Raw genomic sequence first — 19,590 nt, forward strand, 5'->3', positions numbered from 1 at the left:
GCCTCCTGGCCCAATGCTCCATTGTGTCACCATGTTTATCTAGGTTTTAAGTCCCCAGCTCAACCTGGAAGAGTGTGGGGGGGAGGGGAGATCATCTGTTAATTTTCCCTTCTGGCCGAAAGTGACAGGATATTTCTGGTAAGAAAGAGGGAGACTGGGCCCATTCCAGGAGTCTAATCTTTTGGACTGGCAGCTTTTCTTATCCCTGCAATAGGCAGGGCCACTCGAGATGCATCTCCCAGTGACCTGTAAAATAAAGAGGTGCAGCCAAGTAGCAGAGCTTAAGGCTCCCATCTCAGAGCCAGAAGGGACCCCCCTCTGAGATGCAATGGCAAGAGGAGCCGTCATGCCTTGCATGCAAACCGAGGTTAGGTTGCCGAAGCGTCACTGCCAAACAGTGCAGGAAGTGGTACTGTTGGGCCACCAAACCGCAGCAGCTAGAGGCAGCTCTGTTCAAGGGCACGCAGGGCTTGGAGGGAAGGAGCTGGCAGAGGAAAGGAGGCTGGAGATGGGAAGGATCTGAAGCAAAGACAAGATCCTACCCAAAACAGGAGACACTGATCGAGTGAATTAGTGAGGGGTTCCCCTGGCCTGTTCATCCAACCTGGGTCATTACCCCACAGGCCACCCCCTTCAGGATCTCAAACACTTTCGCTCAGCTCATGCCCAAGGAGGATTCTGCAGACCTTGAGCGGCCCAGAGGACCAGTGGCATAAACAGATCAAGAGGTCACCAGGCCAGCTGGTTAGGGCTTGTTCCCATCCCTTTTGAAGCATGCGAAGGTGGAGGAGAAAGAGGGTTAGCCTGAGAGAACATCTTTCTATTGAGCTGCACAAGCTCTGCAAGGGTTTCTCTGCGTGCGCGCAAACACACACACACCTCTCCCCGTCACCCAGAGCCATACACACACACACAAACACACACACACCTCTCCCCGTCACCCAGAGCCCCCAGCCCACTCACCGGGGAAAGCCACAAAATCCGCTCCCAAGATGCACATGCGTGTTGCAAACACGGGAGAGGTATAAAGCCAACCAACAAGCTTTCCCGCAGCCGCCAGCAAGGAGTCCGGAGGGAGGGAAGGAGAGGGAACATTTTATGGCTCCCTTGGTTTTCTGTAATTAAATTGTATTGTGAGCCACCAGCTGTTAATACTTCTCAGCTGTTCCATCTGGCCAGGCCCGCCTTCCTTTGTTAGGAGATTATCTTTGCTCCCTTCCTCGGGAGGGACAGTCTAAGTGGCTTCTCCAGGAAGTTGCTGCTTAATTTCAAAGGCAGCTGAGCTGCCCCACAAGAGCATGTCTGCCCAGGCACAGCCCCCAGCTTCTGAAAACCTCTCTCGGTTCCCTAGCTACCAAGCTGATATGGAAACGGGAAATGGGAACGCAGGTCAGAGCCTCCCAACCAGAGGGGGAGACTCCATCTACTGCTACAAAAAAAATCCATTTCAAATCTCGCCAGGCTGGGAATCAGGAACAAGGTCAGGGCATGTGTGTGGGGGAGAGATGCCATTTATAAGCACAGGCTGCAGGAGAATTACCCCTGGCCATTCATGCAACAGGGCCCGTAGAACTAGAAGGGGACAGAGACACAACCCGCATCACTCAATAGGCCCACTGGGAGAGCTACCCAAAACACTGAGGGGCAACTGGAGTTAACTGCCAGCACTAAACTGGTTTCAATGGAGCGACACCTGTTCACACCAGCTGAGGATCTAGTGTGTGCTCTGGATTGTTTCTCCTGAACAGCGGTGCCCCAAGCATCTGGGTTTTGAGGGGAGGAAGGACGGAGCTCACTACAGGTCTGCCTGGTATCGACCAACAACAGGGCATTTTTCAATGCCCAATATTAATGTTGTGCCCTTTCCTCTCCAGCGCACGCCTGCTCAGTTGCCCTATCATACTTAAGGGGTTTTTTGGGGGGCGGGGGGCAGCAATGGAAGAATTTTAGAAGACTTTCAGTTTGACATAAGATTTGGAAAGGGCATATTCAATGCAAAGATGGATTATACGGGCCTGATCCTGGGTCCTCAGCGCCTCTCACAGCAGCACTGCACGCCCGTCCACTCCCATGGAAATCGTTGGCATTCGAGGCCGCTTGGCACCTTACAGGACTGGGCCCAGCCCTCCTGACAACACTGCTTGGAAATCTACTCCCAGCAGGGCCCCGAGGTTCCTGGCTAATGGCGTAGGATGGAACCAACCGGTGGCTCTGTTTATAACAGTGTGCTGGGCCAGTCTCCTGGCCAGTAACCTGATGGGCTTTGGTTACTTCCGATATTCCCTTTCTAAGCCTGCCTTCCTGCTCCCTGGTTGCCACGTACGTGGAAGGCTGAGAAGCAAGTAACAGCGAGCCAGTGGCGGGCGGCTCTCTTGGATCCCCGACGGATTCAGAGCGACGGACGTGAGACTAGCGCGACACGTGCACACACACACATACGTGATTGGTGCAGGCTCATTCCCAAAGTGCCACCACCTTGCACAAACCAGGGATGTCAGCGCCACGGACGTCCAGATGGAACAGTGGATTTCCCCCGCCCCTGCCCATATCTTTAGTTCAAAGAGCCTCGACAAGCCAGGTGAGGTGGCTGGGTTATTTCTCTTCTAGTCACGGGGTACAGGAGACCTGCCTGGGCACAAGACTATGGCAGGGGCCAGTCGTGCTCTGCCGCCAGAGCTTAAAATCCACCCCGGCTCCCAAGGCAGGCACCGAAGGGCAGGCAGGACGGGGAGGGGGCAGGATGGCCTGGCAGGGAAGGCACTGGACTGGGACCCAGGAGATGTGGTCAGATTGGCGGTGACGTTGGGGAAGGATGGAGTGCAGGGCACCCGCTGGGGTTCTCTGGGTATCTCCGCCTTTGCAGGGGCATCGGGCAGAAGTACACTTTGGTTCCTGATAGTCTGTGCTTGGGGCCCATCATAGTCGAGTCTCCTGCAGGCTGTGACCCTTCGGTCTCAGCTCAGTTTCAGCTGGGCGTGCTAATGGGAGCGGCCCGTGTCATACGAGAGGCCAGAGCACATGATCGGGGGGGGGGGTGGGGGGGGAGGCCTTCTGGCCTTGAACTTTGTGACTCTGACTCTAGGACTCCATGCAGCACTCTGCCTCAGTTTCCCCATCTGTAAAAGTGGGAGGAGAATACCTGCCTGTCTCTCGCTCTTAAGGCTGTTGGGAGGCACTATGGTACTATGAGTGGAGTGCATTCATAACTGTCAGCTCTGCTCAGAGATCCAGTCCCTGTCTGGGTGAAGGCAAAATGAATTTTAGCAGGGGCAGATGAAGGGTGAAGTTGTGTGGTTTAGACAGAGGCCTGCCAGGCACCCACCTCACTCCACTGCCAGCCCCTGGGGCTTTGCCTCAGTTTCCCCATCAGGGCCAAGCCCTTGGGGTCAGAAAGCACCAAGCAAGGATAAAATCTCACCCTCCATTCAGGATGCGCAATCCCCATCCAAGCCAACAGGAGCTGGGCCGGCTCAGGTCCTATTTTCCTTTCCCTCCTCTAGCTGGACGGTGCAGGGTGAACTTGCCTGACTGGGCACAGAGCCACTGGCAAAAGCGTGGCATCCCCTCACCCCGGGCTTCATGGTGCTGCTGACATCACCCGGTTTGTTGCAGCGGAAAATAAATTAACGAAAGCAGCCACAGCCTGAGCATTGCCCTGGCCACCACCAGTGACGTGCAATACCTTCTGGACATCGCTCTCGGTCAGTAAGCGTGCGGCGAGCTCGCTCCCCGTCTCGTCCGCTTTACGCGCCCCGCTCACGTAGAGCTGTCGAAAAGGTGGTCAGAAAAGCTTACGTCAGCCACAGGGAAAGATAGAGAGAGGGTTAAGCACACGGCGGATGGGCGCACCTAGGAGCCTAGCAGGAACCAGCTGGGCTTTCAACTGCGCTGCATCATCGTTGGGACACCGCTCCAACCTGGATGCCCCTCCCTAGAGCCAGAGGGTGCAGGGATCTGGGACAGGGTCCAGAGGAGAGATTCTGGCCCCCATAGGCCCTGGATCAGGTTCTAAACTCTGGCCTGCAGTCTGCCTCTGACATATGGTTTATGAAGTCTCACCTCTGCTGCCTCAGATCAGCTGGCATTTCTCCTGTGCACTAACTTTAAATGGTAGGGTAGAGCATGGCGGGGTGGGGGTGGGGGTGGGGAACAAGGCATATCCTGAAATCTTAATGCTCTAAGCGGATTGTAAAACAGCCTGGTAGCAATTGCTCCTGGGAACCGGCAATTGAGCTTCCCCTCCAGGTCACTGACCCGAAGATCACCCGAGTAAGCAGCGACCGAGGAACCCCCGCTGCTTAGTGGCCTCTATGAAGCGAGTTTGAGGGGAATTTGAGTCCAGCTCCTATTGAGCTGCCACGCACAGCACAGAGACCACCACCGGCAGCTTTGCCGTCAGTCTCTATGGAGCGAACCAGAGACAAGGACCACGGATGGGGCAGTATGTGCATGGAGAAGGCTGCATTCTTCCAGCCTTGGCTGCGGGGATAATACAAGGCTCCCCAGTTTAGGGCTTCAGTCTGGCCCCATCGACCAGCCTGAGTCAATTTGCTTTCAAGAACCGGATTGTCACTGTCTTCTCTGGCTCTTCTCAGTACGGCAAGACAGGGCAGAAACCAGCAAGGATCAGAGGAATCGGAACGCCTTGTAAAAAGAAAGTCTCAAGCACACTTGCTCTGTGCCAGGTTCCAGGGCTCAGTCTCTGTTCTAGCTTTTAGGGGGGCAGAGGAAGGAAAGCTGGTCTCATCTGGGGAGCGAAGATCAGGACACAGGAAAAACAGGCCCTTCTCTGAACTATCAGCAGCCAGGTCATACCAGCACAGTGCTGGAGCCATGCCACTGCCATCGGCGGTGTTACTCTCGGCGTGATGGCGTAACTGAGCTCCAGATCCATCGCTGAGTGCCTGGAAAGGGGGTGCTCTCTGAAATCATCTCAGGGCACAGAGTCACTTAGCAGTGTTGTGAACATGCTTATGGGCAGCAGCCAAGCAGCTTCAACATAGATTATTCCATGGCTAACGTGAGGCCAGACCCAGGTGACGCTGGCTACGTGAATGAAACACTGACTCTTCAGGATTGGGCCTCTGTGCAATGCAAGATCAGAAAGCATCACATGGCAATGTGCACAGATGATTTCCAATTACCCTGCAGAGTAGACCTTAGGTGCAGTCTCCCTCTGCTACCAGCCATTGCTCCCCTAATCTCAGAGTAGCTGTCACTCCCCCCTGCATTGTGAGGCTTTCTGGAAGGGCATCATTTGGAGGTTTCAGTCTTAACTCACTGCCAATGTATTAAAATACCATCAGCATGGTGTTGAGTCACCTATGCAGCCTGTCTTTCCCACAGCCCCCTGGGATCTCACTTCATGGTGATAACACTCTGGAAAGATGGGGAATTGCTGGCCTCTACAATCAGCTACGTCCCAAGATGGGGTCTGGAAGACCAGCAGGCACAGCCTTTGCACAGACGGCATCATTTCACAAATACAAACAGCAATGGCCCACACAGTGCTAGGCAGACGCTGCAAAGGGAGACATGCAGACTGCCTAGGAGAGCCAGACATCCATATCTGCCTCCCACCCCCGAGGCCATGTCCTAGGATGCTGGAGAACCAAGGCCAGGTCCCTCCCCTGGGGAGACCTTTACATGGTCTAACGGATCTCCCCATTAGGAGACTTGCCCCGCAATTCCATCTGAGATTTACCTTTGCTCTAGGGCTGTCAAGTGATTAAAAAAAATTAATTGCGATTAATCATGCTGTTAAACAATAGAATACCATTTATTTAAAACCTTTTTGGATTTTTGCTACATTTTCAAATATATTATTTTCAATTACAACACAGAATACAAAGTGTACAGTGTTCACTTTGCATTTATGTTTTATTACAAATATTTGCACTGTAAAAAACAAAAAAATTGTATTTTTCAATTCACCTCATATGAGTACTGTAGTGCCATCTCTTTACCACGAAACTTGAACTTACAAATGTAGAATTACATTAAAAAAACGGATTCAAAAACAAAACAATATAAAACTTTAGAGCCTAGAAGTTCATTCAGTCCTTCTTGGTCAGCCAATCACTCAAACAAGGCTGGTTACAACTTGCAGGAAATAATGCTGCCCGCTTCTTGTTTACAATGTCACTGAAAGTGAGAACAGGCATTCGCATGGCACTGTTGTAAGCTGTCATTGCAAGCTATATACAGGCCAGATGCGCTCCAAATTCATATGTCCCTTTCATCCTTCAACCACCATTCCAGAGGACATGTGTCCATGCTGATGATGGGTTATGTTTGACAACAATCCAAAGCAGTGCGGACCGATGCATATTCATTTTCATCATCTGAGTCATATAGCACCAGCAGAAGGTTGACTTTCTTTTTTGGCGGTTTGGGTTCTGTAATTTCAGCATCAGAGTGTTGCTCTTTTAAGACTTCTGAAAGCAATCTCCACACCTCATCCCTCTCAGATATTGGAAAGCACTTCAGATTCTTAAACTTTGAGTGGAGTGTTGTAGCTATCTTTAGAAGTCTCACAGCCGTACCTTCTTTGCATTTTGTCAAATCTGCTGTGAAAGTGTTCTTAAAACAAACATGTGCTGGGTCATCATCCGAGACTGCTACAACATGAAATATATACAGAATGTGAGTAAAACAGAGCAGGAGACATACAATTCTCCCTCCAAGGAGTACAGTCAGAAATTGAATTGACCCATTATTTTTTTTAATAAGCATCATCAGCATGAAAGCATGTCCTCTGGAATGGTGGCCAAAGCATGAATGGGCATACAGAAGTTTAGCATATCTGGCATGCAAATACCTTGCAATGTCAGCTACAAAAGTACCTGTTCTCACTTTCAGGTGATGTAAATAAGAAGCACGTAGCAGTATCTGTCAATATAAACAAACTTGTTTGTCTTAGCGATTGGCAGAATAAGCAGTAGGACTGAGTGGACTTGTAGGCTCTAAGGTTTTACACTGTTTTGTTTTTGAGCAGAGTTCTGTAACCAAAAAAATAATAATAATCTGCATTTGTAAGTTACATTTTCACAATAAAGAGATTGCACTGCAGTACTTGTACAAGGTGAACTGAAAAATACTATTTCTTCTGTTTATCATTTTTACAGTGCATATATTGTAATAAAAATAATATGAAGTGAGCACTGTGTATTCTGTGCTGTAATTGAAATCAATATTGAAAATGTAGAAAGACATCCAGAAATATTTAATAAATTGCAATTGGTGTTCTACTATTGTAAGTGCAATTAATCGCGATTCATTTTTTTGAATGAATCGTGTGAGTTAACTGAGATTAACAGCCCTACTTTACTCAGTTCCATCCCATTACATCCAGTTATCCCATCCTACTGCAGAGTCACAGCAGATCTCCTGAAAGCCTCATAATAACAGAACCCCACTAATTCTCCAGTTGTCCATAGCATCCTCCCAGAAAGACAGGGTGGACAAGACCTGAATTTCTAATGGAACAAAAATAAACAGGAATAAACGTCAAGGCCTCTCTGCTCTCCAGAGAAAAGAAGTTCAAAGAGGGCAGAGACATTTCAAATGCCTTCTCCGAGGCCCCGGCTGAGGCTTTCCCACTATACTCAGGTCAGGGCTAACGCTCATTGTCAGAAAGCAGCTGTACTAGGGTTTTGTTCTGCTGCTGAGAGCAGCCCCAGTGTTTGCTTTCCCGTCAGGCTCTGAGATAACGGGCTACGTGTCTGGTTACACGTATATGCTGTGCACGCAATGCGATATGGCTGTGTTTCTGGTCCCTTTCCGATGCACGAAGGGCAAAGCCAGCAGGGGAAAGAAGATACATCACTGTTTGTAGCAAGGCAGCAAAAGAAACTTCTGCCTGCAGGGCCAACGGCAGATTAATGCAGAGGCACTAGGTTCTGGGGCTGGCACGCTGAGTGAGCAGCAGTGAGTTACTGGGAAGGGAAGATCGGGGAACCCCAGAGAGCAGGATGGGAGGACGAATCACTAGGGGATCTGCGGAAGGAAGCTCAAAGGTAGACAGTTACAGGAGGCTGCTCAGCACAAATGGGGACTTGGGTCACCTGCTAGGGCACCCATGTAATGGCCCCGAAAGCAATCTGGAGTCAAAGTGATGCAGCCAGTCTGAGAGTTTCTGCATCGAGCTAGGGGCAGATGGGATCAGAGAGAAAGGACAAGGATTCTATTGGTTGATCGCAGGATGACTATGAGCCCCCAATGCGATATGGCCGTTAAAAAAGCAAATGCGGTTTTAGGATGCATCAGGCGAGGTATTTCCAGCAAGGATAAGGAGGTGTTAGTACCGTTGTATAAGGCGCTGGTGAGACCTCACCTGGAATATTGTGTGCAGTTCTGGTGTCCCATGTTTAAGAAGGATGAATTCAAACTGGAACAGGTTCGGAGATGGGCTACTAGGATGATCCGAGGAATGGAAAACCTGCCTTATGAAAGGAGACTCAAAGAGCTTGGCTTGTTTAGCCTGGCCAAAAGAAGACTACGGGGGGATATGCTTGCTCTATATAAATATATCAGGGGGATTAACGTTAGGGAGGGAGAGGAATTATTTAAGCTTAGTACTAATGTAGACACAAGGTCAAATGGGTACAAACTGGACACTAGGAAGTTCAGACTTGAAATTAGATGAAGGTTTCTAACCATTAGAGGAGTGAAGTTCTGGAACAGCCTTCCAAGGGGAGCAGTGGGGGCAAAAGACATATCTGGCTTTAAGACTAAGCTTGATAAGTATATGGAGGGGATGATATGATAGGATAGTTTTATTTTGGCAATTGTTCTTGGATTATCAGCAGATAGGTCTGCTCAATGGTCTGCGATGGGATGGGATCAGTTACTGCAGAGAATTCTTTCCTGAGTGCTGGCTGGGGACCCTTGCCCACATGCTCAGGGTTTAGCTGATCGCCATATTTGGGGTCGGGAAGGAATTTTCCTCCAGGGCAGATTGGCTGACGCTCTGGAGGTTTTTCGCCTTCCCCTGCAGCGTAGGACATGGGTCACTTGCTGGTGGATTCTCTGCTTGAGGTCTTGAGGTCTTCAAACCACAATTTGAAGACTTCAATAACTCGGACATAGGTTAGGGGTTTTTACAGAAGTGGATGGGTAGGGTTCTGTGGCCTGCTTTGTGCAGGAGGTCAGACTAGATGATCATATTGGTCCCTTCTGACCTATGAGTCTATGAGTAAGGATTCGTGGACCAACACCTCATATTGCCAACACTGCTTTCCTCCCTTGACCACAGGAGTCACTACTGAGCAGCACAGAGCCCGAGAGTAGCCTGCTCCTTGCATTTAAAAAGCCCACAATAGAAGTTGCCTGCTGGAAGTTACCCTCCCCAGCTCCCCCGTCTCCAGGCAGCAGCCTGCGTCGACATGGATTAGCCAGCAGCTCCTCAGTCAGCGGCAGTTCTACCAAGGACAGGACCGGAGCTGCAATTTCCTTGGCAACAGCAGCAGCTGGAGATGGCATCAGATGATTGATCCCGAGGGCCTGGGGGAGCAAGGAGCAGCAGGGAGCAGAGCTCAATCTAATTGCACTTGATTCTTTGAAAGAGTCTGGTCGGGAGCGCCAAGACACAACCAGCACGGGGCTGCTCGTCCTTCAGAGAATCCTCCTAGCTGGCTGTGTTCACCTCCACTGCATAGCACCGGCCCACAGCGCCCTGCTGGGACACAGGGCCCGGCAGACGCTACGAGCATGCCCAAGACAAGCTGGCAGCTGCTGCAGACACATGAGCCTGTGCCGAAGAGTTTGTGTAACATGTACACTATTCCAGTTGTGCTGGGACAAACGGACACCTAGAGGGCACATATGAGAGAGGCGGGATCCGATCACAGCACCGGGAGTCAGGATGTCTTGAGTTCGGATCCTGGTTCTATTGCAGACTGCCTACATGCCTCTGACAAGTCACTCCCCCTCTTTGCCTCACCCCGCTCCCCACCAAGACCCCCAGAGCAGGCTTATGCCACCACCTATCCCTCTGCCAAGGGCTGATTACTGTGCATGAAGCCCATCGCAAACCATACAGCACCAAGCACCCTCTTCAATAAGGTGAATGGCTCCAGACCTGCCAAACAATCAGGGCCCCCCTGCGCTAATCTGTGTTCCTGCAGCTGGAAAGGTGGCGAGAGCACTCCCACGGCAGCCCTGATTTTAACAACAGAAGAAGAGCTGGTTCAGGGAATGCTGCAGCCAGGGATAGCTCAGTGGTTTGAGCATGGGCCTGCTAAAACCAGGGTTGTGAGTTCAACCTTGAGGGGGCCACTTAGGGATCTGGGGCAAAAATCAGTACTTGATCCTGCTAGTGAAGGCATTGGGCTGGACTCAATGACCTTTCAAGGTCCATTCCAGTTCTAGGAAATTAGTATATCTCCAATTTAAAAAAACAAAACAAAAAACAACAACTCAGAGAGCCTGCCTGCCTCCCCTACCCAGTTCCAAGCCACGTTCACCCGTACATCTTCGCCTGTTGTGAGGCCCCCTCGGATTTGCCACGGAAAAAGCTTCAGGTGCAGCTTCTTTGTAGATCTAGGAATCTAGCTGGTAACATGGCCAATTTCAGCCTCTCTCAGGGAAGACACCCTCTCTTCAGCGGCAAGCGTTTGCAACAGCACCCACTGGTGGTCACTGAGATTCAGAGCTTGCCCGAGTGGCACCTTATTGGTTGAAGCTGCTGAATGAAGAGCCCCCCTGGATTGCCAGTTTTGAAAAGAGGGAGCCGAGAGGGGCTCTCAGTGCCAAACATGGGCAGGGGGACACACGTGTGAACAGTGTGTGTTCTGAGCCACCAGTCAGGTCAATGCCATAAATGGGAAAATTCCATCCAACTCGCACCTGGTTTGTTTAAACTGAAGTTAAAAATAACACACGGGAGAGAGGCAGAGCAAGATTCCAGCAGGGTCCAGCTTTCGGTTTGTTACGAATGAATGTAAATCTTCCTTCTGTGTACAAGTGAGATTTAAGGGGTTTTCCGGGCAGAACAAAAACACACCATACCAAAGCCAGGCTGGGCTTGGAAACTGTTCTCTCCGGACTTGGAAACTGCAGCGAGATGGATGAACGGATGTAGATCTGTGTGGAAGGAAGCACTGTACGCCGCACAAACTGACAGGCCACAAAGACCCACTGCACAAAATGAAAAGCAAAGATGATGTTGGGTTTTTCTTCTTCAAATTAACGGTCAGATGAATAAAAAGTGGCCCCCAGATAAAGGCAGGTGAATCAGTTGCAAGCATCTGGGCTGGAACTCCGAGTTCCGATTAGGAATGGGAGTGCGGCAGCTCCCTACCCTCGCCCATCGCATTTCCAGGGCAAGCCCGCTCAGCAAGTTATTTAACAGATCTTTCCCAATTGTCAGCCCTGCAAATGCAGCCTGGGGCTCAAAAACCTAGCTGGGCTCTTTCCATCAGCAACAAGTAATAAAGACCCTGAAATTAACACACAAGGCCAAACAGGATCAGTTTTCACGTGCCATGACGCGCGGCCACTTCTAGGGTGTGCTGGTTAACACCACAGAGGAACACTATGCAACAGCTTAGGACAGGGGATGAAGGATGCTGAATGCAAGTGAAAATAGTCGGGGAGTTTAGGGCCCTGCTGGAATTTGGCCAGGGCAGCAGGATTAACAGTCCTACTGCTGAGAAAAGTGGACTGGAATCTTTAATGTGCATTGGTGGTCAGGACATTAGTCTAAGAGGCACAATACTTGCACACAATAATAGTGAGGACCCTTGTGTTTTGTGGTAGCCTCTCAGGATACTAAGTGCTGCACACACTTAGGAAAACAGGCTCTGCCCCAAACAGCATGCAAGCCGAATGACAAACCGCAGATCTAGGGTGAAGCTGAGGCTACAATATACGTGCAGTGTGGGTCTGAGTGGATGTAGCACAGGAGCTACGGACTCCTCTCAGAGGGGGCACACAACCCAGAACAACGGCCTCTCAGCTTCCTCGTTGTTAGCTGGGTGATCTGTTGTACTGCAGCATGACAGGCCCTGATCTTTGGGGTGGGTGGGCGAGGTGTGTGTGACTCAAGAGACCGTTAATGGCATCTGAGGGGTGAGAGCAACCCAAAGTCAACAGCTCAAGTTCCCGCAGAGCGCCTGGCTCATTCAGTTACTTCTGCCTGCCCAGTATTAGAACAAGTCTCCTTGCTGAGACCAGCCCTAAAGCTGAAGGACCTGATTCAGCCTTTTCCAAGCAGGAGGAAACTCGGAGAGGTCCCTCCCACGCTGCCTGCGACCCCAGAGAGCCGGGGAGCATACCTTGCTGTTCTGGATCAGCCGGATGATGTGTTCGAAGCAGTTGTTGCTCAGGAACATGGCTTGCAGGACTGGCCGGTCACCACAATTCAGCATTTCCGGAATTGCATCTGAAGATGAGAAGAGAGTCATCCGAGAGGCGAGCAGCGTCTGAGCCTCACTCCATGGCAGAGTCGTGGGGAGAGGAGCAGAAATAAGGCCCAAGGGCCATGCCAGTGACACTCGGGAGGCTGAGACTGCCAATAGCTGGGTTAGCAGGCCCCACGCGACCCACCCCCAGAGCTCCTTGGGGGACAAAAGGGAATTTGGGAAGTGGCAGGTACCCAATTTCTAGCAGGGTATGGAGATCGTCCTCCCCTTCCAGAGAGGCGCCCAATGGAGAGAGGCAGCCACTCAAAGAGGATGCCGATTTCACGGCAGATGAACGGCTAGGCCTTGATGATGTCAGGAGGGGTCACCTCGGTCAGCACCAGGGGCACACAAGCTGGTGCTGGGCCCAGCGTAACAGCAGGTGAAGATGAGGCAACACATGGTTGAGCCCTGCTTAGTCCGGGCTAGCCAGGGCGGTTAAAACCGGGCGGATAGCCATGCTCCATCTTCAGTAGCACTCCCAGTAGCGCCGAGCCACACTGCCCTGGGATGCAGAGCAGCCTGCATTGCCCTGCTAGGGACCACAGGACTAACCCCAGGGATGGTCTCATCTCATTCCACTACCCCAGCAGCTCCATTCAGCATGGTGCACCATCAGGGAACCATACCCAGCTTGTAAGGGAAAAGCTCATCACCCCAGAGCCCTGTCCCCCCTCGTACCTCATGAACTCCAGGCCCAGCTCCTCCCAGAGCGACCTACCCAGCATGTTCACTCTGAGAGCAATCATGCCCTCCTCCCAGCGAGCGGCCGGCGGGCCTTCCAGAGAGGCCATGGGTTGGTCTGAGTTGAGGACCTTGAAGTAGCTGTCCAAGATGGTCCTGATCTCCACCTTGCGCTGGCCCGGGTTGCTGGCGTGCAGGATGTGAATCATTCCCACCAGGGTCTTCAAGGTGAGCTGCAGGAGTTTGGGGTCCTTGGTGTCTCCGTTCCACGGGGAGCACCACCGCCTGAGCACCAGCATGAGGACCTCAACAGAGGCCGGCGTGATCACCTGCAGGGCGTTTTGCTGTTGAAACAAAGCAGCCCCATTAGCTGGCGCCCCAGGAAACCAAGCCCAGATTCTCAGACCCAGGGCAGGAATAACGCCAGTGCGCTGGGCACTGTGCAGAAACACATGTACACTGCGCTCAGCACGCTCATGTGCGGTGCGGTTCACACACAAGGGGCTGGGAATCTGGGCTTAAGCAGGAGTCAGAAACTCCCCCTCTGCTAGCACAATCTAGTTTCCCGCAAGAGCATCTAATGCCCAAGGCTTGGGTTTGTCCTGCAAATGCTGCCTAGTAGAGGGCAGTAACGCAATCAGGCTAAAAAAGCCGTGGGATCACGTCTTTCTCGACTGGCCACAGCTTACGGGGAGGAAAGCAGATGGGGAAGAAAAGTAGCAAAGAGCAGGACAATAGGAAGAAGGAAAGAAGGTACCTGCAATATCTGAAGTTCACCCACTGTGAATATGTCTCAGACAGTCTCTGCCCCACAATCCCTACCTCCCCCGTCTTGTATTTCTAAAGCACCAGGAGCTGCCAAAGGCCCAAATCCAAGCAGTGCTCTTATCTCTTCCTGCATCCCCTCCCCACCAGTAATAAAGATGTGGCAGATGGGATGAGAGACTCCAGCTCCCCGCTCCAGATCCATGGGGTCTCGCAGCACGAAGCGAGGCCAGACACCGGGAACGCTTGTGTTCAGCCCTACTCTCAGCAGAGGCAGGATTCTGAATGTCTGAGAGGGGCAAGTGTGTTGACATGACATATTGCATTTTTCATCCCTGGATCACACAGGAGGATCAGTATCATTATCCCCATTTTATGGGCAGGGAAACTGAGGCACGGGGAGAGAACGTGATGGGCCCAAGGTCACACAGCAAGTATGGGGCAGGGCTGGGAACAAACCAGATCTCCTGATTCCCAGTCTAGTGCTATTGAGCCACGCTGCCTCCGGGTGGCGAAGTATCAGTGTGTCAGACTCCCGGGGCCTGAGCCCCGCTCCTGTGAAATGAGGATAACAACATCTTCCCCCTCCCTCCACCTTGCTGGTTGACCTGTGACCTCATCCGGGCAGGGACTCTCTAGACATGCAGCACCTAGCACAAAAGGCCCCGATCTTGCTGGGGCCCGTAAGTGCTGCTGCAATACAAGTATTTTCCCTCTAAAACAATACAAGGGACATTTAAAGGCAGCGCTGGCTCCACTGGGACTTTCAGGCCAGTCGAATGCAGCCAGCTGCGCATTACACCTCCCCTGCGCACGAAAGACATCCCACTAGCTGCAGGGCAGCAAGGGGGAGTGAGCATACAACAGGCGGCAAATGCAGAGGGTATCCAAGCAGTTTGCTTTTATGTCCTAGAAATGTGGGGCTGGAAGGGACCTCGAGAAGTCACCTAGTCCAGCCCCCCCCTCCCCCCCACGTGGCAGGACCACGAAAAGCTACACCATCCCTGACAGGTGTTCGGCCCCCCTGTCCTTAAAGATCTTCGGAAAGGGGTCTGGAATCCCCCATCCTTGGTTATCAGACATGCCACGCTGGCTCCCCTGCCCACTTCTCCCACCCCAGGAGCGGAGCTTGGCTTTCAGGAAGGAGGGGACCGCAGCAGCAAGGAATGAGTTACCTTGGCTCCAGAGATAATGGCTCCCAAGAGGTGGATGAGTCGCAGCTGGAGCGCCTCGGGAAGCTGCCCCTCGTCCTGGAAGCTCCCTGCAAAGGGCGAGAGGGGAGAGCAGTTTAGCTAGTCAGTCAGAGACTAAGCACCAGTCTCTGGAGGGGGGTGGATTTAGCTCGACCCCAAACTCCCACTTCTGGGGCACATGGAGAACCTGGGTTACCACTGAGCAAAGGCAGGGGGAATAGCAGGTTGGGAATCAGTGATCAAGGGCACTCTCTTTATGGGGTGTGAGCACGGGGCTCTGGGGGCACAACTGCCGGTGAGACGCCCTGGATGGGAGAGATCTCCCAGTGTACAGTCAGCAGAGGCTGCTCTAGGACATGGAGCAGATGATCTAATGATATATGGCCATTATGAGAGAACACAGGGACTTTTCCCTCCACTTGTGGCACGGCCAGAGCCCTTACCCAGGCTGCCTGCTACGGCATGGCGGGTAACGGGCGGGGGGTGCCAACCACTGGGGCTCAGAGGAAGAAGGGGCCTCTCTTGTTTACATTTTCTTCACCGTGAGCGAGGAAGGCTGGCAGTGCTGGGCTGGGACTCAGACCTGCCACAGGCACTACGTGGCCTGCTGAAATCAATGGAAAGACTTCCTGGGGATTTGCAGCAGAATCTTTGTCACTTGGTGCCTCAGTTTTCCCACCAGTAAAGCCAAGATGACACAGCTTCCTTTCTCTGCTGTCTATTTAGACCAGGGGTAGGCAACCTGTGGCATGCAAGATGATTTTCAGTGGCACTCACACTGCCTGGGTCCTGGCCACCAGTCCTGGGGGCTCTGCATTTTAATTTAATTTTAAATGACGCTTCTTAAACATTTTTAAAACCTTATTTACTTTACACACAACCATAGTTTAGTTCTATATTACAGACTTACAGAAAGAGACCTTCTAAAAACATTAAAATGTATGACTGGCACGCGGAACCTTAAATTAGAGTGAATAAATGAAGACTCGGCACAGCACTTCTGAAAGGTTGCAGACCCCTGATTTAGACTGTGAGCTCTACGGGAGAGGAACTGGCTCTCGATGGGTGTATGTACAGCACCTGGCACATGCAGCCTTCATTTGTGTCGCCCCTCTAGGCGTTAACCACACTACACATTATGAATAGTAACTCAGGGCACACTCAAATCACCGCCGTGTCTCCAGAGGTGGAGTAAGTCATGCCAGGTAGGATGGGGTGCTAGTGCCCCTTGGGAGACCAAGAATTTGAGTCCCACTTCCAGTTTTGCCACTGACTCAGTATACGGCCTTGGTCTAGAATGTTTCTGGGCCTCAGTTTCCCCATCTGTAAGAGAAGGCTGACTCAGCTGCCCCTCCACCCCCAGCTCTTCATTCGCTATTTGGAAAGCTCGCCTCCTACTCCTTGGCGGGAAGATGCTACCGAAGGGCAAACGTGCTCTTACTTAAAATTGACCCCAGCGAGCGTACGGGAGGGAACCAGGGAGGGAGAGGGGCTGCATTAGCTAACGCCCTTCCCAGATCAGAGCTGTCCCGCTGTAGGGTGGGAACGCTCCCTCGGTCCGGCTGTGATAGGGATGTCAGGGGATAGAGGGGTGGGGAATTTTCTCATTCTAACGGGTGCCCAACAGCGAAACCCTCCCGGTGTCAAACCCAGCTCAGAGTGTGCGGATCAAACAGAACGTGACGGGCGCTCGGGAAGCGCTTTGAAGATGAAAAGCGCTCCAGCTGGGTGCGGCAGCCCCACTTCCTCTGGCTGGGCCTGCATTCAGGGAGAGAGCTCGCAGTGCAGATACTCTGGGAGGCGGCATCTCACCTGCAGGGAGCATCCAAGAAGCCAAAACCCAGTTTCCTACATGGAAATATCCGAGAGGATATAAACAGACGAGCGACACGGTACTGGGCCCCTCAGCCCTCACGCCAAGGGTGGACTGGTCAGACTGCTCAGCCAGCGCCAGTAAAATACTCAGCCCCCTGGAACGCCTGCAAGCACGCCGCCAGGCAAAGCCGGTGCAGGGAACCCTCGCTGCAGGGGAGGGCAGGGGCAGAGGGGAATATTCTCCTCCCTCTAGTCTGGCTTTGCCCACATTTGGTTCCATTCCCAACCTGGGCTCCCCTATGGGGGTCCCGCTGCTCCAAAACAGTCACCTCTCAGGCCACGGGGTCTCCAGCACTTATGCTGCCACCTCAATCAGCTCCCCCTTGTTGACAGACCCAGTGGAGAAGCCAGGGACTGACAAAGCCAGAAGACTTTCTCCCCACCAACCCCCCAGGTTAGGCTGAGGCAGTGTGGGGGGAAGCCAGTGCTGCCAGCTCGGTGCCTTGGGCTAGCACGACATTCACGTGTCAAGCGCAGGTCGGGAAATGAGCGCAGCATTTCCCTCCTAGCGAGGGGCCCAGCGACTGCTACGGAGGGGAGGGGAAAGGAGGACGTGACCCCAGTCTCTAATCCTTGGAGCATGGCCAGTCCCCAGCCCGACCTCTCCCAGCCCCAGCAGGCCCAGAGCGACGCACAGAACAGAGGCCAAGCCCTCCCGTTTCCCCCACACATACCTGTGGAGCTCTCAGCCACCGGTCTCTGACCAGACACACAGGGTCTGACCCAGGCGTCCCCAACCCTCTCCTTGCAGGACACAAAGCTGATGAGCTGTTAGGGGAGGTGAGTTGTGAGCTCTCCCCCACAACAGGGCCGCTGCACAGAACGGCCAGACCAAGAGCTGGATTTGTCACAACCTGCATGTACACTACTTGCCAGTTCCTATTCCCTTGTCAATAGTTTTCCTCTTAGTGGTAGCATCAGAGACCTCATGCATCAGGGACTGGAGGAGGACTCGAGAGGCAAATTCAATTCCCAGTTCTGCCACAGCCTTCCCTATGTGCCCTTGGGCAAGTCACTTAACCACACTGGGGGGCTCAGGGTTAAGAGGTATACCGAGCATGGTAAGCGTATGTAGTTAATATTGGGTCACTTTAGCATTCCTGTTTGAGTTACCATAGTGCCCACCCAGAACCAGAGGCCCATTACGCAGAATGCTCAACACACACAAAATACAAAAGACCGAGGACATATTACACAACCTTTGCACAGCAGTGTTTGTGCAGAACATCGCACTAGGCTTTGCAGAGAGCGCGTTCCACACTCCACTGGGGAAAGCAATGTCAACTCAAGGGAGAAAGGAGAAACAACGTAACAGGTGGATTAAAAGCCACCCAACCAACACAGACGCAATGCACTGAGATTTGAGAGCAGGAAAGACACCTCCTGTGAGTCAACCCTTTTGCTGTATGTGGAGCTTCTTTCTCTAAGACACTTAATCATTCTTCACATCTTCCCTTGACAACTTCCAGCTGGCTTTGCCTACTGACTGAGCTATGAGGATCACTGTCTGGCGAGAAACACACATTCACCTGGGTTACAAGCACCACCATCCTGGGTAGGTAAGAAGGCAAGAACAGTGGCTTTACACTGTTTACTCTCTGCATTTCACAGGCAGAGAGACTGGTCAGTTTCACTTTCCAGGTGTCATGTGCTACCTCCAAAGCAAACTTATTCAGGCAGGAAAGACATGGATGGGGTTTAGAGGGTGTTTTCTTGAATGAAGCCCTTCTCAATGGAAGTTTCTTTAAAAACAACCCTCATGGAAACACCTCTTTACCTTCAGCATTAAACATCTTCTGCACACTAGCATTTCTGCATGCCACACGCATGGTTCAGGGAACTGGTAACTGGGCATCCAGCTTGGATTGCTGTTTCACTTACAGGAGATTGCAGTGCTGTCCAGGCACAGCACAGCACAGCGTAGTGCTGTTACAGGGTCTGGGGCCAGGGCACGGTGCAGGAATCCTTGTGGGAGATGTTCTCTGGCCTGGGTTAGCAGCTGATCAGACTAGACTGCCTCAGTCTAGGCAGCCCTGACCGTAGGTTTGCAATGCCAAGCTTTGTCCTTCTCTAGCTCCATTTTTCAGAGGATTCCCAAGCACATCACGCTGGGGTTTATTTAGAGGCCGGAGAGGCCTATGTCTCAGATGGTTTAGACACAGCAAATCCTGCATCTTGGCAGGGGGTTAGACTACATGACCCGTCCGGTCTCTATGGTTCTATGATTAAACACTGTTTTTACAAGACCTAAGTCTGGGGCCAAGTCTGAGCTGACCATTACCCTTTAAGGGCAGCAAGGAGCGTACCTGAGATCTCAGCATTCTTCATCGTAAATCTCAAAGCCCTTTACAAAGGGAGGCTCACTAGCACGAACCCTGTTTTACAGCTGAGAAAGCTGAGGCACATGGAGACTCCTGCAGTGCCACACAGCAATCTGGGATGAGAACCCAGCTCCCCAGGCAAGCAGCAGAATAGGCACTGAGGAGGGGAAGAGCGAGGACGAGAGGTTGTGAGTCGGGTGTGTGGGTTGGCAGCAGAAGGGAGGGTGCTACAGAAAAGGGAAGAAAAAAAGAGAGACTGGAGATGATACCAGCGGGCACATGGTCAGAAGCCCAGCTACCTGCATCGATACAAACATCAGCCACTGAAAACCTCACGAGGCTTCACCG

General features: G+C 52.1%; 1 protein-coding gene across 6 annotated transcripts in view; it reads right to left on the bottom strand.

Annotated features, from left to right (window-relative positions):
- NBEAL2 (neurobeachin like 2) overlaps positions 1 to 19,590 on the bottom strand; it is a 196,494-nt gene that overhangs the window by 59,540 nt on the left and 117,364 nt on the right. For 3 of the 6 annotated variants that reach the window (XM_075062153.1, XM_032770619.2, XM_032770621.2), the window contains exons 7-10: positions 15,029 to 15,114; positions 13,126 to 13,432; positions 12,279 to 12,385; positions 3,683 to 3,766 (exon numbers count right to left, since the gene is read on the bottom strand). In XM_075062153.1, coding sequence (XP_074918254.1) covers positions 3,683 to 3,766; positions 12,279 to 12,385; positions 13,126 to 13,432; positions 15,029 to 15,114 — 584 coding nt within the window. Of the gene's footprint in view, positions 1 to 3,418; positions 3,497 to 3,682; positions 3,767 to 12,278; positions 12,386 to 13,125; positions 13,433 to 15,028; positions 15,115 to 19,590 lie in introns of those variants that run through there. The other 3 variants (XM_075062154.1, XM_075062155.1, XM_075062156.1) reach the window with 2 other exon arrangements.

The sequence above is a fragment of the Chelonoidis abingdonii genome, chromosome 2 (assembly GCF_003597395.2).
Source record: "Chelonoidis abingdonii isolate Lonesome George chromosome 2, CheloAbing_2.0, whole genome shotgun sequence".
Lineage (NCBI taxonomy): Eukaryota > Metazoa > Chordata > Testudines > Testudinidae > Chelonoidis > Chelonoidis abingdonii.